General features: G+C 41.5%; 1 protein-coding gene across 1 annotated transcript in view; it reads left to right on the plus strand.

Moving 5' to 3' along the window:
* MYO3B (myosin IIIB) overlaps positions 1-25,468 on the plus strand; it is a 407,127-nt gene that overhangs the window by 199,879 nt on the left and 181,780 nt on the right. The window contains exons 15-22 of the mRNA XM_004267283.2: positions 3,643-3,741; positions 4,063-4,177; positions 11,116-11,242; positions 12,043-12,253; positions 13,055-13,202; positions 14,585-14,738; positions 15,950-16,038; positions 17,799-17,928. Of these exons, the coding sequence (XP_004267331.1) occupies positions 3,643-3,741; positions 4,063-4,177; positions 11,116-11,242; positions 12,043-12,253; positions 13,055-13,202; positions 14,585-14,738; positions 15,950-16,038; positions 17,799-17,928 (1,073 nt within the window). The remainder of the gene's footprint in view (positions 1-3,642; positions 3,742-4,062; positions 4,178-11,115; positions 11,243-12,042; positions 12,254-13,054; positions 13,203-14,584; positions 14,739-15,949; positions 16,039-17,798; positions 17,929-25,468) is intronic.

Genomic DNA, 25,468 nt, shown 5'->3' on the forward strand with positions numbered 1-25,468 from the left:
GGCTCCCTGTGTAAGAGACGTTGAATCTGAGGATCACTAAGAGTGAGCCAATGAGATGAGATGGAGACAGGAGTGGGGAGGAGGGAGAGAGGAGCAAAGACAAGACTGAGGCAGGTCCTGCAGGGCTTTGGAACCAGGCTGAGGAACCTGATTCTAAAGGCAATAATAGGAAGCCATTTGACATTTTCAAGAAGGGGAGTCTCGAAAACCAACTTGCATTTCGATATAATGAAATAATGGCTCTGGCTTCAGTGGGGCAAATGGATTGGAGGAGATGCGAGAAGTACAGTTACGACATTGAGACCACTAGGAGGCTGGTTTCAAATCCATGTGAGCGGGAACGTTAGCCTGCGCTGAGGTGGTAGCGGTGAAGATGGGGATGCAGGGGAGCTGATGCATCTGAGAAATACTGTGCAGGTAGAACCCACAGGACTTGTTTTAGGTTCAGAGCCCCAGCATCTTCTTTTATCATATACCTGCAGTTTCCTCACAAAATAGGGACTGACATGAAAATTAAACAAATGTACCTAAGGCTAGAGTCAGTCATTTTAGCTTCCGTGTGGTGTCTCGATTAATTTTTATGAGGTCCCTACTTCTTTCTTCCCAAATTAGGGTGATTTTAAAGTTTAGGGAGCTACCTCTGAGAGAATGGAAATTATAGTTTTCTGTGTTCAAATGTAAAGTGGTCTTTTATAAGGAAAATGTGAGGAGGGTTCCAGTCACAGCAATGTCACTTATTAATATAACTATCCTTATACCTTACTTTCCTCATATGCAAAAAGGGCATGATAAAGCCAACCTCACAGGGCTGTTATGAGAATTAAATGAGATGATATGTGATTTTTACCAAATATAGAATCTGAAACATAATTGGTACCTAATAAACCATAACTTATTATTATTAAATTTAGTCAATATGATAGCACTAATGGATAAAGTAGACTGAAGACATTGGATGAGGAGAAGATGGGACCTGTGCAAGTTCTGTTTGTCTGACCTTTCTGGTCCTGTCCTCCTCCAGCACATAGTAGGATTCTCCTTCTTGGAACCCTGTGGCTGGATATGGTCATAGGACTAGTTCTGGCAAATGCGCATTTAATGGAAAGACCCTCCAGAGTGCTGGCAAAGTGCAAGATGGTGGCTGCTCCATCAGCTCGGGCCCAGTGACTCTGATGAGCAACCCCCCCACCCCCTGCACCGTGACCCTCAGTAGACAAGTACTCTGAGCAAGTACTCTTAGCAAGAAGCTAAGACTTTATTGAGTTAAGCCACTAAGATCTTGGGATGTTTGTTACTGCAACCAGATGGATGTCAGTAAGCAAAGCTTGGAAGAATTGAGCGCTGGAAGTATCTGCAAAAATCTATAGGAAGGTAGGACCACAACGGGTCAGCCAATGCCTGCACTTCTACCAGAGGCGGAAGAACAACTGTCATTCATGCGGGGCATACCAGTTCATGAGGCCCTGTAAAGGCCTTCCCGTCTCAGTGAATGGTTGCCACCGTCACCAGATACTCAAGGTAGAAAACTGGGAAGCAACCTCCAGGTCCCTTTCCCTCACCACCCTCATTCATTCTATCTGGACAGTCTTTTAGTTGTTTTTCCAGAACATATCTTTAAGCTTACCCTTGTTCTCCATCATCCCTGCCATTACCCTGTCCCAGTCACTCACTGTCTCACCAGATCCTCCTAATTGGTCTCCTTGCATCCATCTTAACTTCTTACAGTCTAGTCACACACTTACAGTTTAAGACACTTCAAAGAATTCTAATTGCATAATCAACAAAATCCTCATTATGGCCTGACAAGGCCTTGTGTGGGCTGACCCTGCCCACCTGCTTCTCACCAGCCTTCCTTTGTTCTACATGGATATCATGCTCAGAGCCTTTTTGTATACGCTGCTCCCTCTCTTGGGGATGCTCTCCCCCTTCTCTCTGTAGCTCCTCCCAGTCCCTTCTCATGCTTCACAGTTTGATTTTAGTGTCATTTCCTTCCAGAGTCCTTCCCTTGACTTGACGCAAGTGGCCCTCACCCCACAGCATTGTTCATCTCAGTCTCTTGTTTGTTTCTTTCAAAGCCCTCGTCACCAGTTTCCCCGTTGATTCATCTGACTCCATCACTAGAAGGAAGCTCCAGAGGGCGTGAATCCTCTGAGTCCTGTATCCCTGGCACCTAGTGCAGTGCCTGCCATCCTTGGCACTCAATAAGCTTATTAGTTGAGTGAACAAATGGGTGAGAAATGGCAAGTAGAGACATCTAGAACACAGGGCAGAGCTAAGAATGTACCAGAAGAGCTTGGACAGGATGAACAACCAGAGGAAGACTAGGATATCCAGGAGATGCTGAAGAAAAGAGTGGGGCCCTTGTCACAGATAGGGACAAGGAGTAGAAGGAAGACAGGTTTCTTCCACAGAGCTACGTTGGCCAAGGTGAGGATTTGAGAAAATTCTGGGGCATCAACAGGAGAGAATGACCTCCTCCAAAGGAGAGAAAGGGATGTAGAGCAGGGCTTTTCAAACTATCTTTGCTGAAAGACTAGCTTTTTCAAAAAATATTGGGTTGGGCTTCCCTGTTGGCGCAGTAGTTGAGAGTCCGCCTGCCGATGCAGGAGACACGGGTTCGTGCCCCGGTCCAGGAAGATCCCACATGCCGCGGAGCGGCTGGGCCCGTGAGCCATGGCCGCTGAGCCTGCGCGTCGGGAGCCTGTGCTTCGCAACGGGAGAGGCCAGAGCAGTGAGAGGCCCGCGTACCGCAAAAAAAAAAAAAAATTATTGGGTTGGCCCAAAAATTTGTTTGGGTTTTTCCTTAAGATGTTACGGAAAAATCCAAACGAACTTTTGGGCCACCCCAATAGTAGTTCACAATCTACTGTGAACCAATACTTTCGTAAAATGTAATTGAAATGTATTATCAGAAAAATTATCATACTCTTAGATGTCATAGCAATATCACTTACTATAAAATGTCTAGACATAGACTTTCTAGTTCCTTGTCTTATCATAGCTGACAGCAATCCACAGACCACACTGAGAGCAGCACCCATCCGAAAGAACCCTGGCCAGGGTGGCCTGAAAGAGGGTGCATAGCAGGAGACCAGGGGACGGATGCAAGCCATTTTGAATCATATTTGAGAGAATACAAGTTTGAGAGAGTAGTCACCTCTCTTCTGCAACCAATTCCCCTCCCTAACTTGCTGTACACCTAGCTAGCTGCTTCCTGTCTTGGGCTTCAGTAAAGTAGGGAGTTTGGCTGATCTCTCTAAGCTGGACATCACTGTCTCTGAAGCAACATGGGCTACAAACAGAAGACGAGTGGCACAGACGCATAGTCATTTGTTCTGGAAAGATCTCTAAACATATGTAACCTGAGCTGTTACCTATAAATGTTCCATTCTCTAAAACCTCCTTCTGCATATAGTAAACATAAGTGTGTTTAATAGTGTGACATTGTGGCAATTACTATACTAATCCTATCACTGTTGCTATTCTGTAGAATAATTGGGAAGTAGCATATTTAATTGCCTGTAAATGCAAATTTGCTACAGAATAATATTTTGCACAGAAAGGAAACTATATAAATTACTTGGAGTGGGGAAGCCCAGAATATATTGTTAGTAATGTCCCTTTCCTTTTATTTTTTTCCAGGGGAGAGAAAAATTTTCACATATTTTACTATATTTATGCTGGCCTTTATCACCAAAAGAAACTTTCTGAGTTCAGACTTCCTGAGGAAAAGCCTCCTAGGTAAGTGTCGGGGGTTTTAGTTGTTAATTTTTAATGAATATACAATTAGCAATGGACAAAACTTGGAAATAGTGCGGTTCTCCTAACTGGACACTCAGTCCCTTTAGCTGAAATGCCCACATGAAATGGCAGGAACTACATCTCCCTTTGCATTTTCTAGAAAGTTCAAAAACTCAACTGCAACCATTTTACTCAGCATGTGCACCATTATTTTATCACTGTAAGGAAATGCCCTTGCAAAGAAGGAGCCCAATGATGCCCTGGTATTTGGGGTGCCATTTCCAAGTCAGTGCTCATTCTGTTTGGTCATACTCTCTGTAGGTACATAGCTGATGAAACTGGAAGGGTGATGCACAACATAACTTCCAAGGAGTCTTACAGAAGACAGTTTGAAGCAATTCAGCATTGCTTCAGGATTATAGGGTTCACTGACAAGGTAAGTGATTGTCAGCGGAGGAAGAAACTCAAGTGTTAATATTCTTGGGTGAATGTGAGTGAAGATATGAATGTTCTAACTTGGGGCTGGACACTTGCTTTTCAAATGCCACGCTGGTCATGTTATAAGGTCTTGCTACTCAAAAGTGTGATGCGTGGATGAGAAACATTGTCATTACGCAAGACTTGTTAGAAATGCAGACTCTCAGATCCAACTAAGAACAGCAGAATCAGAATCTCCATTTTAATAAGATGTGAGGTGAACATTAAAATATAAGTACCCTTGTAAGTGCCACGTGCCTGTGAATTGTTGTCACTGTCATCAGTTCACGCCAGCTGTGATAACAAACACCTAAACAATGCTGCCCTTTTCTGAGTTGGGGTTGGTCCAGCCGTTAGAGCGAATTGTGTAATAGGAGTATAGGAACATGTAGGTTACCCCCAAGCCACAGGAGTATATTTATGCAAGTAGTTCCTTGTGCCCCCAAACAAATTAATTTAAACCTTTTCAACTTTCTTGCAGTCACTTCCTTCTCCATGGCACACAGTTGCACATTATTAGCCATAGCTCTAAGTACTGTACTACCCTTATCATACTAGATACAGGCTGTCTCTATTAAATATATGCCAGAGGTGACAGAAAATATTTATCAGTCTAGGCTCAAATATTACTCTGTGGTACATTTATGTCATAGTTTCTGGGCTTCTTGCCATCAATTTTGTAAAATATACAGATTCTTTTGCTTTTCCAACAAAGGAGGTGAATGATTAGGAGGTAAGTGAAAGTGTTTAAATCTTCAGGGATTAGATTACAAGACACTTGAGTTACCCTGGGACAGCCACTCTGGATAAAGGATTGCTTTTGTAATCTATTGAGTTTGGCCAGCCCTTTCCTCCCCAGCATGGTTGATTTTAGTCATAAAAATACTTTTCTTCTTTCTAGCCAGCTGTTCATTTTCTCTGTCAGCCTCCCATAGACTTTAAACTGACAGACAGTGGAAAATCCCAAGAGTCAGATACAAATAGAAATATATTTCCCTTGGCTCCTTAGAGGAGAGCAACTAAACAGGTTCCAGCGTTGTTAAAGGACCTTTATGGTTATTAATTTATAGAGCTGGTTGTTATCAAAGGTGCATCACCAGAAAAGTCGAAGTTCAGTGGAGATGCAGTAGAGCCATTTAAAGTCACCTGGGTCATGCCCAAGTGTTTAGCGACATACTTTCTTGAAAGGGTATAGGAACAGTAGAGAAGTCAGTCATAGGGTTAATAATATTTGGCATTCCATAAGTACAATCATGGTTGCAGAATACTGTGGAGAGATTGGTACTAGCTCTAAAGGAAAGGCTATAATATCAGCCCTGTCCAATGATAGAAATGTGCTGCAAATAATAATAAAACAGATGCTGTTTTAAGATAACAAAATTAAAAATGTTAAGTATGTATCCTTGAAGTAAGCCATCCCTAACCCCTATGGGAAAAAAAGTCTAGTAGAAATGAATGAATGGCTGCATAAATAGATATGAAAATAAAGAAACATAAAAGATGGTAAACATTTTAAATTTGTGCCTGGTCTGGACTGTTAAATGAATAACCAGACTGGAATTATATGTATATGTGTAGGTATTCACCATGTCCACTGTTAATTCATACTGGAAATAAACACAATTTATGTCAGTTAGCAGCCCTGGAAATGGAAGGAAGAGTCTAGATCTTATCTTTCTTATCCTTAATTCTTTGGTTATATCTCTGTCTATATCTCTGTAGACAAACCATTTTGCTGAATCGACTCAGTTTGCTTTATGTTTGTAAACTCAAAGTAGTCTGACTACATTCAGAAAGATTCAGTTGACTGTAGTCAGGCAGTAGATGCTAAATAGCTGATGTAACAGAATTTCTCTTAAGTTTTTCTGAGGGACATTTCTAGACAGAGCTTGAATGAGCTGGTCAATTTAATAAAAATTATGGATGGTCCCTATCCTTTCTTATAATGTCACTAATTCGGATGCCCTTCAGTTTTTCCAAAACCCTTAGAGCTCCTGGACTCAGGAGCATGAATTAAGTTCTGGGACACCAGCCAAAAGTATCTGAAAGAACCCTTGACCCTACGTTTATTGTAAAGAAACGTCACGGGTGGAAGGAATCTTCCAATAACAATGAAGTCCCTCATGGGGGTGGGGGGTTATACTTAAAACCCTATGATAAAGATCAGTGCTTTTCTACTCTTTGTTTGGGTTTTTGTTTGTTTGTTTTTTCCTTAACATCTTTATTGGAGTATAATTGCTTTACAATGTTGTGTTAGTTGCTGCTGTATAACAAAGTGAATCAGCTATACATATACATATATCCCCATATCCCCTCCCTCTTGCATCTCCCTCCCACCCTCCCTATTCCATCTACTCTTATTTTTGGATTAAACCATACTGTTTTTGTTTAATATTGTGCTTGTCTTGCTGGTATATGAATAAATTGAGTTTTAACTATGTTTATGTTTAATACTACATGAAGAATTTTTGGCAGGTTATCTGTGATGGTCAAGATTGGACATTTACTGCAGATCACTTGATGAAGAGGTCAGGGAGAAGGCTTTGCGATTAGGGCAAAGTTTTTTTCCTTTTCTTCAAAACAGATTATGAATTGGGAGAGTACTGCTGAGGATAGACTGAGGGTTATATGTTAAAATGTTAATTGGGGGTGTTGAGGATTTCAAGTGTCTTAAAGACAATAGGACTTACCATTGACTTCAAAAACAAAAAACCTTTATTGATGTATGATTGACATGCCAAAAAAATTTTTTCTAAACCAACTACTGACTTGCAAGTTACAAATGTTGTGAGCCTCTGAAAAGGGAACTGAGTAAAGGCATTGGAATAGAGCCTGTAAGGGAGAAGGCCCTTCAGCGGGGCCTAATGCAGTGCTTTGGGCAAAACTGGTGAAAAACTCAAGACATTAAAAAAGAAGCACGGTAAAGAGAGACTGAGAGGGCAAGTAAATTCCTAGGGATACCAGAGGCACAACTGCCATGAGATGCCCATGAACCCAGCCAGAGGTAATTTCCTTAAATCAGCTCCAGGCTAACAGAGAAAACCAGGATTCTTCTCAACTTTCCACTTAGCCTCAACTCTATGGAGAGAATACCTATCTCAGTGAAAGAAGTATCTTCTGAGAAAAAGAGAGAAGCAGCCAAGACCATACATCCTGCATGGGGCTTTGGAGGAGAAATGCTTCCCCACTTTTGCTGATTGGTGGTGAAACTGAATTCACACTCATCAACAGTGAATTGGGAAACCTAATTGGAGGAGTTGTTAGACTTCTTAATACATTTTCCTGTCTTGAGTGAAGTGATTCCATTTTATCATATAGAAAGTTGGAAATCGGTAAGAAATAAAAAGAGAGCAGCTTAGCAAGATTCTATAGGAAAGGCAGGGTTACCAGGAAAGGCTTCACAGCTAGAGATGAGGCAAGAGAAAATGAGCAAGGTAAGGAAGGTGAAAAATCCTTCCCAGGCTGGCTATGCGGGGAAGAGAAGAGACATTGGATTAAGTATTAGGGAGGGAGGAATAACCCCACAGATGGACATACTACTGATTGAACTCTACCCTTATATGAGTAATGTTTTGACCTGAACACAGGAGTGGATGTAGGTTCCTAGGCCAGAAAAGAAGAACTAATTAGCCCAAGAATGGGACTAAAGAGTCAAGTGGAATAACCTGGAAATGGAGCAGGGGGCCACTGTAAGGCTGATACCTCCGTAATGAGGTGATGAGCGTTGGTCACCCCTTCTGGAGTTCCCTTCTCTGAACCAAGGAAGGAGACCCAATCTGCTGTTAACTTCAGTCTTTTGCACAGTGCTTGAACCCCAGAATTTTTGCTGAAGGTTATAGGTAGTTCTCCTCTTTGAAAGAGGAAATCTGAGCATTATGCTGAAAAGAATATTGTCAAAGACACAAAAGGTGAGGGTGTGGTCTTTGACTGTCATTTCCTTTGGGGATGGTCATCCCAGTGGTGAAATGCCTGGAAGCCTTATTTTGGGAGGTTTCATAGCTTGTATAGTTATACATGGGTGTGTGTGTGTGTGTGTGTGTGTGTGTGTGTGTGTGTGTGTGTGTGTGTGTGTGTGTGTGTGTGTATGTTTTAATTAGAAGAAATACTTTTTCCCTAAGTATATTGAGAGTTTTAGATAAGCTCTTTTTTCAATGCATTTTTAAAAATTAATTTATTTATTTTTGGCTGTGTTGGGTGTTCGTTGCTATGTGCGGGCTTTCTCTAGTTGCGGTTCGCGGGGCTACCCTTCGTTGCTGTGCGCGGCCTTCTCATTGCAGTGGCTTCTCCTGTTGTGGAGCACGCGCTCTAGGCACGCAGGCTCAGTTGTTGTGGCTCGCGGGCTGAGTGCAGGCTCAGTAGCTGTGGTGCATGGGCTTAGTTGCTCCGCGGCATGTGGGATCTTCCCAGACCAGGGCCCAAACCTGTGTCCCCTTCATTGGCAGGCGGATTCTTAACCACTGTGCCACCTGGGAAGCCCTAGATAAGCTCTTGAGATAACTGTGTATAGAAATGACAGATATAGAACTCACTGCTGTGGAGTCTCTGTTTTACTGTCAGGGATCTGCTTCTGTGGGGAGTTGCTGGATGCATTCTGTAAGCCTCACACTGTATTGATCAAGGTAATGAGGTGCTGTCATGTTAAATCCATGCTAGTCCCAGAAAACCTGTTTGGTAGGTGTTCTCCTTAGCCACTTTTAAGTTGTGTGATTAAAACTGTGATTCTTGAAGTCAGGAACATGACATCTTGCCTTTGATTTAGGAGTTTGAAGAACAGTATTTTTCTATAGTGGAAGCCCAGTTTAAAATTCTCATTTGTGGGCTTCCCTGGTGGCACAGTGGCCTGCCGATGCAGGGGACACGGGTTCGTGCCCCGGTCCGGGAAGATCCCACAAGCCGCAGAGCGGCTAGGCCCGTGAGCCATGGCTGCTGAGCCTGTGCGTCCGGAGCCTGTGCTCCGCAACGGGAGAGGCCACAACAGTAAGAGGCCTGTGTACCACAAAAAAAAAAAAAAAAATTTTCATTTGTCTTTGTAGCATTGTCATGTATCCAGCAGATGTCACTGTTACAGTCCGTGTTCAGCTTTTTGGCTTTACTGAGCATTGTTTGCAGGAAGGCTCGATTTGGAGACAATGCTTTATCAATGGTCTGATGACAGTTCCTATTAGTTTGCTGCTATGTATAGTACTAAATCAAGTTCCCTGCCAGAGTATTTTTTGTGGAAGTACTTTTCTCTATCTATAAGCATAATATGCAGAAATTTCCTGGCTATATATTTCATTTCTCACCTATAGGAAATGCAAATATTTAAATAAATAATTGTACTTTATTTATTTATTTATTTATTTTACCATTAATGATACTCATGTATTCCACTTTCAGTATAAAAGAGGACTTAGAGCAGCTGAACTTTTTTTACCCCCATCACTTCTGTTTTTACCAAATGTGTGGAGTTTTCTTCCCCACACCAACCAATGCTCTTACAATTCAATTCAATTCTGACACTGTCTGACCTGGAGTTAGCTTCTGATCGCACAAGTTAGGGGCTTTGTCCCACAAAACTGCCCCCACTTCAGGTACCAGCTGCAATTCCCATGTTCTCATATTTCTGATGGACTGGCTGTAAATTGGGAGTTCCCAAGACCTCCCCCTCCTCGGGTTCAATAATTTGATAGAAGGACTCACAGAACTCAGGAAAACGGTTTACTTACTATTACTGGTTTATTAGAAAGGATACAACTCAGGAACAGACAAATGGAAGAGAGCATAGGGCAAGGTATTGGGAGAGGGGACACCACCTCCTTTCACCACCTTCCTGTGTTTGCCAACCCAGAAGTGCTCCAAGCCTCGTCAATTAGGGATTTTAGTGGAGGCTCCATTACATACGCATGACTGATCAAGCCATTGCCTACTGAGGATTAACTCCATCTCCAGCCAGTATCCCCTCCCTGAGGTGCGGGGTTCCACTAAAAGGTCCAACCCTTGAATCACTCCGTTGGTGCCTCTGGCAACCAGCCCTTCCCCCACCTATCCTCCAAGAGTCACCTCATTAGCACAGACTCAAGTGTGGTTGAAAGGGGCTTATCGTGAATAACAAAGAACACCCTTCTCAACCCTATCACTCAGAAAATTCCTGGAGTTTTAGAAACTCTTGTGCCAGAAATGGGTATGAAGACCAAATATATATTGGGCTGGCCAGAAAGTTCATAAAAACCCGAACGAACTTTTTGGCCAACCCAATATTATTATATTAAAACACCGCAGATAATTTCTAGTGAGTCTTTCAAAAGATTTTCTGACCTCATTCATGACTATATACTCCATAATTCAACTTCGAATGTTCTAGTGAAACATCAGTGAATGCCCTGCCAACTGTTTCATAAAAGCTGTATTCGGAAGAGGTTAAGGAAACATATCCACTCTTGTTTTGAAGAAAGAACCATACCTGAATTTGGGAGCTGGTATTAGTTAGGGTGAAAGGCTAAAAGTGGCTGAAAGAACAAAGAAGATCAGTTCTCTCTAATGTAAGCATTCCAAGGCAAGAGTTTCAGGTTGTACAACATCACTGTTCCATCAGGTCATCGGTCTCAGGCACCCTAATCAGTGGTGCGGTTGAGGCTGGGTTGCTGGGAGCTCCATCCAGCAATAACGGACAAAATGCCTGGAGGAAGCAGGCTCCATTCTGTAAGGCAGGCCTGGAAATGGCCCGCGTTGCTCTGCTTGCTCCTTCCTTAAGAATTTAGTTACGTGGCCTAACTGCAAGGGAGGCTTGGAAAATCTTTTGTGTGCCCAGGAGAAGGGGGAGGATGGACGTTGGTGGACAGCTAGCAGTTTGCACCACAGCACAAGTGATCTAATTGACTGGCAGTGACCAAACATGGTTCTTGATGTCCTTTTCAGGAGGTGCACTCGGTGTACAGAATTTTGGCTGGGATTTTGAATATTGGAAACATTGAGTTTGCAGCAATTTCCTCTCAACATCAAACTGATAAAAGTGAGGTGCCCAACGCAGAAGCCTTGGAAAATGGTAATTATTTGACGCCTGTGCACTGTGTGGCTAAAGTACACGTTTCTTTCACTTTGGGGGTTTTTCAGGACTCTGAAACATGGTGTTTTGTTGCTGGTCGTTCAACTGGCTCTGGGTGTTTTCACTAACCAGTATTTCCCAGAGGCTGTCTTGTAGAACATCAGTGTTCTTTTCATAAGTGGCAAATAGATGTTCTTCAGAAAAGAATTCCATGCCGGGTAACCCTGGGCAGTGATTCTCACCAGCGGCTGCTTTTGAAAATCATCTACAAATTTTTGAAAAAAATGCGAGAGGTTGGACCTCACTCTAAATTCACTGAATCAGCATCTGCAGGGGACAGAGTTGACACCTATTTATTTTTAAAGTTCCGCAGGTGATAATGGCGGCACAAGGAATAAGAATCCTGAGTTAGAAAAAAACTGATTTAAATAAACACCTTTTGTGTTAAACTGTAGCACTTTTTATGGTCTTTAATATACTAATGTGCTTTGTGATTCTCCAAGAGCAGACTATACTCTCCAGCAACTGCTCCAACTTATTTGGCCAAAGACCACCTCCTTCCGCATTTTCTTCATCTAACATGTGTGAAGAGTTTTCAGAACAGTTTGGGAGGTATTGCATCAGTCTGGGTGCTTCTTGGGGTTAAGGACCCGGCTTGTTTATCCTTGGCCCTGAAGTGCTGAGGGTGAGCCTGGCATGTAGCTGGTGTTGAGTAAATACTGGCTAGATGAATGGATGGATGGGTGGATGGATAGATGGATGTCTGCATTCTCCGGCATCATCCTTACCCTCTCTTCTAGCTGCCTCGGTTCTCTGTATCAGCCCTGAAGAGCTCCAGGAGGCCCTCACCTCACACTGCGTGGTCGCCCGGGGTGAGACCATCATCCGCGCCAACACTGTCGACAGGGCCTTGGATGTCCGAGATGCCATGTCCAAAGCCCTGTATGGGAGGCTTTTCAGCTGGATCGTAAATCGCATCAATACACTCCTGCAGCCAGACAAAAACTTATGGTAAGTTCCCCCGGAGAGCAGAGGCCTTGGGGAGAGTTGTCATTCAGTGTCTCTTAGAGATTGCAAGAGGAAGCATTTGGTTCTCTCTTGGGTTTTCTTTAGTGAAGATCTCAGGCCATCTCCTTTAAAAGGTGCAGTGTTTATACCCGAGAGGCTCATGATTGACGGAGCCATTACAGTGCAGTGTTCAAGAGAACAGTCTTGGCTGGGAGCTGGGAAAACTGGGTTTGCATCCAAGCTTCACAGCTTCATCAGTGCATGTTCTAGGTTGTAGTTTTCTCATCTGTAAAATGAGTATAATATCCTCATCATAGTGTTGCTTTTAGAATCAACTAAGACATTTCATGAAAAGTGTTTAAAGCACAGTATCTCACAGTATTATTACTACTACAGCTTTTTCTTCGCTGAGCATTAGTGGTTTCTAGATTGTGGAAGAATTGACAACATCAAACTCTAGAGTCTTCTTCCAACTAAGCTTTGTGTGTGAGAAAGTAGAAGAATAAATGAGCAGCAGCTCCAGCGCCTTCAAACAGAGTGGTTCCTCTTTAATCTCTTTATAAATGGAGCGTCTGAGGAAGGTTTGAAAGGATTCTGCTGCTTTAAAACAAGAAGTTGGAAGTACTGTTGAAAAACTCAAGGAGCCTATGGTTTAACACACAGACAGTTTCTCCCCCGAAGGTGGCAGGATGCCGATTTCCCTGAGTGGCTACATGTGTTGACAAAATGCAGGCACGTATATTCTCACTGTCCTGAGATGGCTGTTTCCTCCCCTGAAAGGTTTTATTCTTCTCTCTCATGCAGTACTTCAGATGGTGGTATGAACGTGGGGATCTTGGATATTTTTGGATTCGAGAACTTTCAGAGAAATTCATTTGAGCAGCTCTGCATAAACATCGCCAATGAGCAAATCCAATACTATTTCAATCAGCACGTTTTTGCTCTTGAGGAGGTAACAGTGAACTCTGAAGGCACTAGAGCTGGTGGGAAAGGTGCCTCAGGCTGCTCAGAGTTTGAAGCAGAAACCCTGTTAGGTTAACAAGCCAAAGACTCCAAAGAAAAACCACTGGTGACTCAGCTCAGTGCTTTGTGACCACCTAGAGGGGTGGGAGGGAGGCGCAAGAGGGAGGGGATATGGGGATATACGTGTGCATATAGCTGATTCACTTTGTTATACAGCAGAAACTAACACAACATTGTAAAGCAATTATACTCCAGTAAAGGTGTAAAAAAAAAAAAAACCCCACTGGTGAGGCAATCCTGTCAAAATAACTCAACAGTCTAAATTTAGTCTGGAAAAAAAGAGGTCTCGATTTCTGTGGAAAGGTACATTTCCTCCCTTGAGTGAAGCTGGTGACAAGCCAATTATTTAAATGTTGTTTCCAAACTGATTCATGTGCATTGCTCAGAATGCTACATTCTCTTCTGCTTTATTTAACTAAAAATATCTATGATCATGTCCAAAATGACTCAGGATGATCTTGAACTCAGGACACAGGTTCTTGTTGTTCTTAACTCCCAAACTGCCCATCCCCATCCCCTCTTTTGCACACCAGACCCCACAAGAAGTGGTTGGGTATCTTCAGGGAGGAATAAGAGATGTTCTTGGTTTTCTCAAAATGGAAATCTTTCCCCTGTTTAATGGTAAATAAAACAGGATGTGAAGCTAGTGGACCCAAAGGCTAGGGGCCCTTCTCCTCCACCACATCCTGTACCTCAACCCCAAGACTCTCCTGTATAAAGAGGGATTATGTAGTTGCACAAACTAAACGTTCTGACCAAGCTCCTTGTTTTAATACAGGAGCAAGGACACACAAACTACTATGATTAGATAAACACAAAGACATGGACTAAAAGTACCAGTATTGGTTTTATCACTGGAACTGGATAAATCCGTATCGCACTCTTCTCCCCACTCACTTGTACAAAACTAGACCTTATTTCAGTCCAGTTTCCTTCTGTTTATCTTCCTGGGATATCTGGAGTTTTTCTAGTTTTTTAGTCTGGGATGATTCCTTTGCAGAATCCTTTGCAGAAGATAGAAATCTGCTTTCTTCCTGGCTTAAACCTTACTTGTCACTAAAATAAAAAATTTTCAGCTTCCCTTCCTTTCTACAGCAGTTTCTCAATTCTGAGTCCCCAGGTCAGTGTTTGGGAGACAGAGAGCCATCCCTTCTCTTGCCACCTTCACCTGCCTACTGCAGAAGAGCCCTGTCCTACTCACATAATAAAATACACCCTGTTCAGTGTTGCCAGACACAAAAAAGTGCAGGCAAACTGGTGGTACCTAGGCCAGTTTTGGGCTGGAGAGATTCACAATCCGTTTCCTTCCAGATGGAGTATCAGAATGAGGGCCTTGACGTGACACCCGTGGAGTACGAGGACAATCGCCCCCTCTTGGATATGTTCCTCCAGAAGCCTCTGGGACTGCTTGCACTTCTGGATGAGGAAAGTAGGTTTCCCCAAGCAACGGACCAGACCCTGGTTGGTAGGTACCTTTTGTAAAAGGCATATACGTGCAGAAGAGAACTTGGCTACTGGGCTCACGTCATCAAATGAATGTGGTTTAAGGAATCTTTCCTGTGTATTTTGGCTACCCGGTGATTGTGAAAATATAGACCCTGCTTTTAATGAATTGGAATGTTCAGAACATGTCCTGGTAGAATTTGAGGGCAAACCTGTCACCATCTCTCAGACCTTGCTCACTTTCCTATTTCTGCGAATGGAAATACCTTTACCCTATGTCAATATCATTTTTTCCACCTTCTGCTCCCTTATTTCCCATAACCAGTACTTGATTCCCCTCCTTTCTCATGTCCTTCTCTCGTATCTCCACCTGGACGCCCAGCCATCTCTAGTCCAAGTTTGTACAGAAGCCCCTGCTGGTCTCCTGGGTTCCAGGCTCATATTCTCCCCCTCTACCCTGGACATCCCCGCTGATTTAGTCTTCCTAAAGCTACCTTTTCATTAGGTTACCATTATCTATGAAGTGACAGTAAAACACCTCTTTCTGGCATTCAAGGCCCTCTGTGCTTTACCCCTGTACCTATTGACCTACTCCTCCTCCTTTGTGAATCTTCAGCGTTGCACATGGTCCTGTCTCTCACTTACATTGTGAGATCCTTGGGCAACAAAGCCCCAACCCTTGCATCCCTTCACTAGTTAGCACAGTTCCTCACACAGAGTAGTAGGTCGTCAGTCACAACAAAAGCAAAACTATTTGTAGAGGGAGGAACACGAAGTTTCAAGCCTTTTTCCCAGATGGAAAATTGATCTGTGGGAGAGATTCACTTCTAGGAGTTGAGATTGTCACCCTCAAGTGACTTCCTTTTATTTATAAAATTGTCACAAGAGGAGTATAAACCAGGGTTATTTGCCTTCCATGGAATATCTTCATAGTTCTAAAGCTAATTAGCTGGTCTCCTGGTGGCATCAGTGTTCATCCTAGGAGTTCTCAGAGCAGAGCATGATACCGTAGGGAACAGCCTGACACTAAAGACAACATGAAACAAGTAAATGAGAACTCAGTTGTAAATGCCCATCACATGGGGGAACCTTTCTCCATCACTGAACATACAAGAATAATATCAGGCTACTCTGAAATTCCTTATTCTGGGTCATCATGGTTCGAGTAGCACACTTTTGTCTGAAGGACCAAATAGTTCACGTTGTAACTTTTAAACATGAAAATCCACACAGATAAATTTGAAGATAATCTCCGATGCAAATACGTCTGGAGGCCCAAAGGAATGGAGCTGTGCTTTGGCATTCAGCACTTTGCTGGAAAGGTGAGACACGTCAGTATTAAACCTGAACTTGACAAGGGGTAAGTGTCAACCGTACCCTGTTTGTGGCCCTCATGAAATTGCTTGCAGATTCCTTTCTCCTTTAAATTCTTCTTGAATACCTAATCTAATTCCCAAACTTTCTCAGTGGTGTTGCTCACAGAAAGTAGCCTCTGGCAAAGAAGCACTTTCTCGCTGGGGTGGCCCACAGAGCTGCCATCTGCTTCTCACCTGAGGTTTGGCCTAGAAGTGGCAGCTCTCCATAGAGAAAACATATTACAGCTTTTGCAGCGTTTAGTGGTGAATGTTCACATTCAAAAGTCATTTGGAGGGAAAAAAAAAAAAAGTCATTTGGAGATGTGTAGGTAATGGAGGAGGGTTAATATCACAGTGGGGCTCAATTTTTAGCACTTCGTAGCCCAAGTGTGTGTCCACAGGGCACCAAAAATGTCTAGATGAAAAGGAAAAAAAAAAAAACTCCATCATCCAGATGTTAAGCTTTTACAACATTAACTGAAATTTCCATTTTTCACCCATTATGCCTGAGTCTCAATTTCAAGTTCCTGAAGCGAATTAGTGAGTGATTGAGGAAATTCTTTCCCCCTGTAGCCAACAATTCATTGCGCACATTGCTCTCAAAGGAGCGGCGTGAATTATGGCTAATTGCTTCTCGCAGGGTCTGCTGAGGCCCTGGGTCCAGAAAATGGATAGGAACTCACTAAAAGGTATTTCTGATTATTTTGTTGATTTGAGACTTACTGAAATTATTTTTCACGTTCACATCATGGCATGGAAATTAATTTTGCCTGACTGGAGGTTGGTTAAAAGGCAGTCTAATACAAGTGAAGAGGTGGTTTTTCCCTCCACATAATACATCATGGTATCTATTTTGGATCTTTGCTAGAAATTGCAATCCAGTTTTCACCCTTAAAAACTTAATTTACCTTAGCATTGAAGCCTGACTGCGTATGACATCTACCCTGATCCCCACATCCCCCTTCTTCTCTGCTCTTCTGCCTTCCATTCCTGTCCCTTTTCTCACACCTCTCTTCCCATCTCTCTGTCCTTTTTCACCTATTTCCTACCCACCCCTCTTCTTCCCTCTTTCTCCCTCTTGTCCTTTCTTGACTTTAAAGGAAAAATAGGATCCTTTTCCTTCTGGGCTCTGTGTCTTTTCCTGAATTCATTTGTCACTCAACACTTATTTCATTGGAACATCCCTTAAAATTGCACTGACCTGGATCCCCTCTGTCCTGAGAACCGAGAACTGTTCAGAATCCCTGAGCCATCACTCAGGTGCCACGAGAACCTTGGGAAGAGTGAGGGTGCAGTGGTTGTGAGCGTGGAGCCAAACTGCCCAGGTTGGGATACCTGCCCGCCGCTGGTGACACGTGTGACCATGGCACATTATTCAGCCTCTCTCTAAGCCTCTGTTTGCCCACAGTAAAATAGAGATAATAACAGTGTTAACCTCATAGGATGGGTGCTTCCCATATTGTGAGTGCCCGATACAATTATTCTGATGTGATATATCTTTGACAGGACTCTTCTTCAAAGAATAATTGAACAAGAGGTTAAGATAAACTGACCTCTCAAAAATTACAATTTTCCCCCCTTATATGGTGGTCTGGGTTTAAAAGCATGGCTGTGTCAAGATGAATTCTATACAGAGGTTGATTAATTACTGACCTCAGACAGTGTGCCCGTGTTGCCAGTGATGGGGTTGGTATTGGCTCACTTGTGCTTTACTATTCGTGTTGCAGGTATTATATGATGCTTCTGGGGTTCTTGAGAAAAACAGAGACACTCTCCCTGCCGATGTGGTTGTCGTACTGAGGACATCGGAAAACCAGCTTCTTCAGCAACTCTTCTCAATCCCTTTGACCAAAACAGGTACCTGGAACCTCCCTGACAGCCCTGGAATCTGATGCTTTTACAAGCTCTGTTGGGGTTTTCCATTTCGTGTCTAAATCCTGCCAGGGCTGCACTACTAACATTTTGAACTTTGAGCAGGTATAAAAGTCTATTCAGCTAAGTTCAAGAAAAGGAACGCGATTGTTTCTTTTGCATCTAATTGCACAGCATCAGCCTATATATACATGTGTACACACACACATACACACACACACACACACACACACACACACACTTTCTATAACATCACCTCTTAGACTTCTCATTTTCCCTGCCTGCTTCCTTCATTCTTCCATTTATAAAAACGTATTTTGGGAATTCCCTGGCAGTCCCGTGGTTAGGACTCCACACTTCCACTGCAGATGGCACAGGGTCGATCCCAGGTCAGGGAACTAAGATCCTGCAAGACACACAGTGCATCCAATAAAAAATAAATAAATAAAGCAGATGTTATTATCAGTTTATGCTAAACACTCTAGGATGATCTCAGTTTTCCTAGAATTATTGGGAAGATTATTTCTATTTATGTATTATTTCAAGTAATGGGACTGGGGCCAATCAAAGTCATCCAGTCATGGGGTCCTCAGAGGTCAGCTGGTCCAACTTCCCACCTAGTCATCGACCCCAGCCCACTGCTCTCCTAACCTACTTGGAACAGGTCTGTCACTGGCCTATATACACAGCCTTTGTCTACTTACAGTCAGCCTCTGTGTAGTTGCTCGGTCAGTCCTCATGCAGGAGCAGGAAGCTAGAGCCAAAAAATGGAGCATCCTGGTCTTTGCTGTTTCACCAAGTAGATTCTAATTGGGTCAAGCTCCTTTGATTTCTCTGGGATTCTTCTGCCTTTGGCTGGGCAGCAGACTCAATCTTCCCATAGCTCTCCTCTCAAGGGCTTTATGTTTTTGAGGCTATGCCTGGAAACAGCTGCAGATATACTTTTAAGAAAGGAGGCAGAGAAACCTCTGTATCATTGTTCATAATTTCTTTTTCTTTCCACATCCCTCGTGAAATTATTGGCAGTGTGTCTGGCATGGGGCCTCTGCAAGCTAAAAGAGTGTGGTTGCCAGGCCTGAATTTTACCAGCGTGCAGAGGAATGAAAAGCTTGCTTAAGAAAAAAGTCATAATCTACAACGTTTTTTTCATCTTTACTTTGAAACCATGTTCTTAACTTTTTTCAAACGTGGTCCTTTAAATGAAAATAGCAGAGTGCCCATCAGAAGGCTGCCCTCCAGCTTCTTCTCCAGACCTCCATTGGGCACAGCCAGGATTTGATTCATTATCAACTTCTGGGAGAGTGGGCAGCTGTGGGCACAGCTGTGGCTCCCTCACCAGACACTCAGGTGTATCAACTCACTAGGTAACTTGTGCAGAAGCAAAGACACGGCCATTTTTGATAGGAGATGTCCTCTTTGAAATAAAATATATCCAAGTGACTTGTTAGCTAGCATTTATACCCTCCCATAAATATGAGTAATGACTTGTCAAATCTGTTCACAACTTCGGAATTTCTAATTTTTCAACCTTTGGCAAAATAAAAACAAGTTCACAGTCTAGGCCACTGGGTGGCGCTGTGCAAGAGGTCAGGCTCTGCAGCCAGCCTGCTGTTGCCCTTGATAACCTAAAAGCCAGGGAGGAAGAACAAAGAGGTAGCCTCCCCTTCTTATTTTTGCTTTTCTCTGAAAGAACTTTCCTCCAGTCTTATAACTCTTTCTGCATTTGCCTTAAAACTGCACCCCACATGACCTGGAGGAAACAAAAGTGAAAACTAAGACTAGAACAAACATGTTTTCCGGACATGCTTCCTTGTATTCCTGAGTTGTATATTATGCATAATAATTTCTTTTGAGATCCTTAACTTTCTCTTCTCCACTATATTTTTGAGTATAATTAAGAAGCCATGAATACACATCAAAACTAGTAAGCATAATTCTGTTTTCTTTTTCTGAAATTATTCATGGAAAAATGCCTTCAATCAACAAACATTTATAGAAGAGCTGCTAATAATAAGGCACTGTATAGGCAGTAAAGGGGATTATACAGATAAAGATAATGTGGCTTTGCCCTAAAAGCAACTGGAACTTTTTTTTTTTAAATACTTAATTTTATTTATTTTTTTATACAGCAGGTTCTTATTAGTCATCAGTTTTATACACATCACTGTATACATGTCGATCACAATCGCCCAATTCAACCCACCCCCACCCCCACCCCCGCGGCTTTCCCCCCTTTGTGTCCATACGTTTGTTCTCTACATTTGTGTCTCAACTTCTACCCTGCAAACCGGTTCATCTGTACCATTTTTCTAGGTTCCACATACATGTGTTAATATATGATATTTGTTTTTTTCTTTCTGACTTACTTCATTCTGTATGACAGTCTCTAGATCCATCCACCTCTACAAATGACCCAATTTCGTTCCTTTTTATGGCTGAGTAATATTCCATTGTATATATGTACCACATCTTCTTTTTCCATTCGTCTGTTGATGGACATTTAGGTTGCTTGCATGACCTGGCTATTGTAAATAGTGCTGCAATGAACATTGGGGTGCATGTGTCATTTGTAATTATGGTTTTCTCAGGATGTATGCCCAGTAGTGGGATTGCTGGGTTGTATGGTAGTTCTATTTGTAGTTTTTAAGGAACCTCCATACTGTTCTCCATAGCGACTGTATCAGTTTACATTCCCACCAACAGTGCAAGAGGGTTCCCTTTTCTCCACACCCTCCCCAGCATTTGTTGTTTGTAGATTTTCTGATGATGCCCATTCTAACTGGTGTGAGGTGATAACTTGTAGTTTTGATTTGCGTTTCTCTAATAATTAGTGATGTTGAGCAGCTTTTCATGTGCTTCTTGGCCATCTGTATGTCTTCTTTGGAGAAATGTCTATTTAGGTCTTCTGCCCGTTTTTGGATTGGGTTGTTTGTTTCTTTAATATTGAGCTGCATGAGTTGTTTATATATTTTGGAGATTAATCCTTTGTCCATTGATTTGTTTGCAAATATTTTCTCCCATTCTGAGGGTTGTCTTTTCGTCTTGTTTATGGTTTCCTTTGCTGTGCAAAAGCTTTAAGTTTCATTAGGTCCCATTTGTATATTTTTGGTTTTATTTCCGTTACTCTAGGAGGTGGATCAAAAAAGATCTTGCTGTGATTTATGTCAAAGAGTGTTCTTCCTATGTTTTCCTCTAAGAGTTTTATAGTGTCTGGCCTTACATTTAGGTCTCAAATCCATTTTGAGTTTATTTTTGTGTATGATGTTAGGAAGTGTTCTAATTTAACTCTTTTACAGGTAGCTGTCCAGTTTCCCCAGCACCACTTATTGAAGAGACTGTCCTTTCTCCATTGTATATCCTTGCCTCCTTTGTCATAGATTAGTTGACCGTAGGTGCGTGGGTTTATCTCTGGGCTTTCTATCTTGTTCCATTGATGTATGTTTCTGTTTTTGTGCCACTACCATATTGTCTTGATGACTGTAGCTTTGTAGTGTAGTCTGAAGTCAGGGCGTCTGATTCCTCCAGATCCATTTTTTTCCTTCAAGACTGCTTTGGCTACTCGGGGTCTTTTGTGTCTCCATACAAATTTTAAGATTTTTTGTCCTAGTTCTGTAAAAAATGCCATTGGTAGTTTGATAGGGATTGCATTGAATCTGTAGAATGCTTTGGGTAGTATAGTCATTTTCACAATGTTGATTCTTCCAATCCAAGAACATGGTATATCTCTCCATCTGTTGGTATCATCTTTAATTTCTTTCATCAGTGTCTTATAGTTTTCTGCATACAGGTGTTTTGTCTCCCTAGGTAGGTTTATTCCTAGGTATTTTATTCATTTTGTTGCAAAGGTAAATGGGAGTGTTTCCTTAATTTCTCTTTCAGATTTTTTATCATTAGAGTATAGGGATGCAAGCGATTTCTGTGCATTAATTTTGTATGCTGCAACTTTACCAAATTCATTGATTAGCTCTGCTAGTTTTCTGGTGGCATCTTTAGGATTCTCTGTGTATAGTATCATGTCATCTGCAAACAGTGACAGTTTTACGTCTTCTTTTCCTATTTGTATTCCTTTTATTTCTTTTTCTTCTCTGATTGCCGTGGCTAGGGCTTCCAAAACTATGTTGAATAATAGTGGCGAGAGTGGACATCCTTTTCTTGTTCCTGATCTTAGAGGACATGCTTTCAGTTTTTCACCATTGAGAATGATGTTTGCTGTGGGTTTGTTGTATATGGCCTTTATTATGTTGAGGTAGGTTCCCTCTATGCCCACTTTCTGGAGAGTTTTTATCATAAATGGGTGTTGAATTTTGTCAAAAGCTTTTTCTGCATCTATTGAGATGATCATATGGTTTTTGTTCTTCAGTTTGTTAATATGGTGTATCACACTGATTGGTTTGTGTATATTGAAGAATCATTGCATCCCTGGGATAAATCCCACTGATCATGGTGTATGATCCTTCTAATGTGTTGTTGGATTCTGTTTGCTAGTATTTTGTTGAGGATTTTTGCATCTATATTCATCCATGATATTGGTCTGTAATTTTCTTTTTTTGTAGTATCTTTGTCTGGTTTTGGTATCAGGGTGATGGTAGCCTTATAGAATGAGTTTGGGAGTGTTCCTTCCTCTGCAATTTTCTGGAGGACTTTGAGAAGGATGGGTGTTAGCTCTTCTCTAAATGTTTGATAGAATTCACCTGTGAAGCCATCTGGTCCGGGACTTTTGATTGTTGGAAGATTTTTAATCACAGTTTCAATTTCATTACTTGTGATTTGTCTGTTCATCTTTTCTATTTCTTCCTGGTTCAGTCTTGGAAGGTTATACCTTTCTAAGTATTTGTCTATTTCTTCCAGGTTGTCCATTTTATTGGCATAGAGTTGCTTGTAGTAGTGTCTTAGGATGCTTTGTATTTCTGCAGTGTCTGTTGTAATTTCTCCTTTTTCATTTCTAATTTTATTGATTTGAGTCCTCTCCCTCTTTTTGTTGATGAGTCTGGTTAATGGTTAATCAATTTTGTTTACCTTCTCAAAGAACCAGCTTTTAGTTATATTGATCTTTGCTATTGTTTTCTTTGTTTCTTTTTCATTTGTTTTTGCGCTGATCTTTATGATTTCTTTACTTCTACTAACTTTGGGTTTTGTTTGTTCTTCTTTTTCTAGTTTCTTTAGGTTGAAGGTTAGATTGTTGTTTTGAGATTTTTCTTGTTTCTTGAGGTAGGATTGGATTGCTATAAACTTCCCTCTTAGAACTGCTTTTGCTGCATCCCATAGGTTTTGGATTGTCGTGTTTTCATTGTCATTTGTCTTTAGGTATTTTTTGATTTCCTCTTCGATTTCTTCAATGATCTCTTGGTTATTTAGTAACATATTGTTTAGCCTCCATGTGTTTGTGTTTTTAATGATTTTTCCCTGTAATTTATTTCTAATCTCATAGCGTTGTGGTCAGAAAAGATGCTTGATATGATTTCAGTTTTCTTATATTTACTGAGGTTTGATTTGTGACCCAAGATGTGATCTGTCCTGGAGAATGTTCTATGTGCACTTGAGAAGAAACTGTAATCTGCTGTTTTGGGATGGAATGTCCTATAGATATCAATTAAATCTATCTGGTCTATTGTGTCATTTAAAGCTTCTGTTTCCTTATTTATTTTCATTTTGGATGATCTGTCCATTGGTGTAAGTGAGGTGTTAAAGCCCCCCACTATTATTGTGTTACTGTCGATTTCCTTTTTTATAGCTGTTAGCAGTTGCCTTATGTATTGAGGTGCTCCTATGTTGGGTGCATATATATTTATAATTGTTATATCTTCTTCTTGGATTGATCCCTTGATCATTATGTAGTGTCCTTCCTTGTCTCTTGTAACATTCTTTATTTTAAAGTCTATTTTATCTGATATGAGTATTGCTACTCCAGCTTTCTTTTGATTTCCATTTGCACGGAATATCTTTTTCCATCCCCTCACTTTCAGTCTGTATGTGTCCCTAGGTCTGAAGTGGGTTTCCTGCAGACAGCATATATAAGGGTCTTGTTTTTGTATCCATTCAGCACACCTGTGCCTTTGGGTTGGAGCATTTAATTCATTCACGTTTAAGGTAATTATCGATATGTATGTTCCTGTGACCATTTTCTTAATTGTTTTGGGTTTGTTTTTGTAGGTCCTTTTTTTCTCTTGTGTTTCTGACTTAGAGAAGTTCCTTTAGCATTTGTTGTAGAGCTGCTTTGGTGGTGCTGAATTCTCTTAGGTTTTGCTTGTCTGTAAAGCTTTTGATTTCTCCGTCGAATCTGAATGAGATCGTTGCCGGGTAGAGTAATATTGGTTGTAGGTTCTTCCCTTTCATCACTTTAAGTATATCATGCCACTCCGTTCTGGCTTGTAGAGTTTCTGCCGAAAAATCAGCTGTTAACCTTATGGGAGTTCCCTTGTATGTTTTTTGTCATTTTTCCCTTGCTGCTTTCAATAATTTTTCTTTGTCTTTAATTTTTGCCAATTTGATTACTATGTGTCTTGGCGTGATTCTCTTTGGGTTTATCCTGTATGGGACTCTGTGCACTTCCTGGACTTGGGTGGCTATTTCCTTTCCCATGTTAGGGAGGTTTTTGACTATAATCCCTTCAAATATTTTGTCTGGTCCTTTCTCTCTCTCTTCTCCTTCTGAGACCCCGATAATGCGAAAGTTGTTGTGTTTAACGTTGTCCCAGAGGTCTCTTAGGCTGTCTTCATTTCTTTTCATTCTGTTTTTCTTTATTCTGTTCTGCAGCAGTGAATTCCACCATTCTGTCTTCCAGGTCACTTATCCGTTCTTCTGCCTCAGTTATTCTGCTATTGATTCCTTCTAGTGTAGTTTTCATTTCAGTTATTGTATTGTTCATCTCTGTTTGTTCATTCTTTAATTCTTCCAGGTCTTTGTTAAATATTTCTTGCATCTTCTTGATCTTTGCCTCCATTCTTTTTCCAAGGTCCTGGATCATCTTCAGTATCATTATTCTGAATTCCTTTTTTGGAAGGTTGCCTATCTCCACTTCATTTAGTTGTTTTTCTGGGGTTTTTTCTTGTTCCTTCATCTGGTACATAGCCCTCTGCCTTTCATCTTGTCTAGTTGTTTTTCTGGGGTTTTTTCTTGTTCCTTCATCTGTACATAGCCCTCTGCCTTTCATCTTGTCTGTCTTTCTGTGAATGTGGTTTTTGTTCCACAGGCTGCAGGATTGTAGTTCTTCTTGCTTCTGCTCTCTGCCCTCTGGTGGATGAGGCTATCTAAGAGACTTGTGCAACTGGAACTTTGTTTTACCATCACTTTCCATCTAGAATTGGGCACTAATTTCTCTCCTTATGATGATATTTGCTTTCAGACTTCAGTTTTAAAGAGACTGTGTGTCCTATGTTGAAGGTCAGAATATTAATTAAGCTTCTAAAGGTTAAAAGCTCCACATTCTATATTTTTTGGTTTTATTATATTATAGCCTTTTAATTATTATTATTAATTAATTTATTTATTTTTGGCTGCGTTGGGTCTTCATTGCTGTGCATGGGCT

Source organism: Orcinus orca, chromosome 7 (assembly GCF_937001465.1).
Source record: "Orcinus orca chromosome 7, mOrcOrc1.1, whole genome shotgun sequence".
Taxonomy (NCBI): domain Eukaryota; kingdom Metazoa; phylum Chordata; class Mammalia; order Artiodactyla; family Delphinidae; genus Orcinus; species Orcinus orca.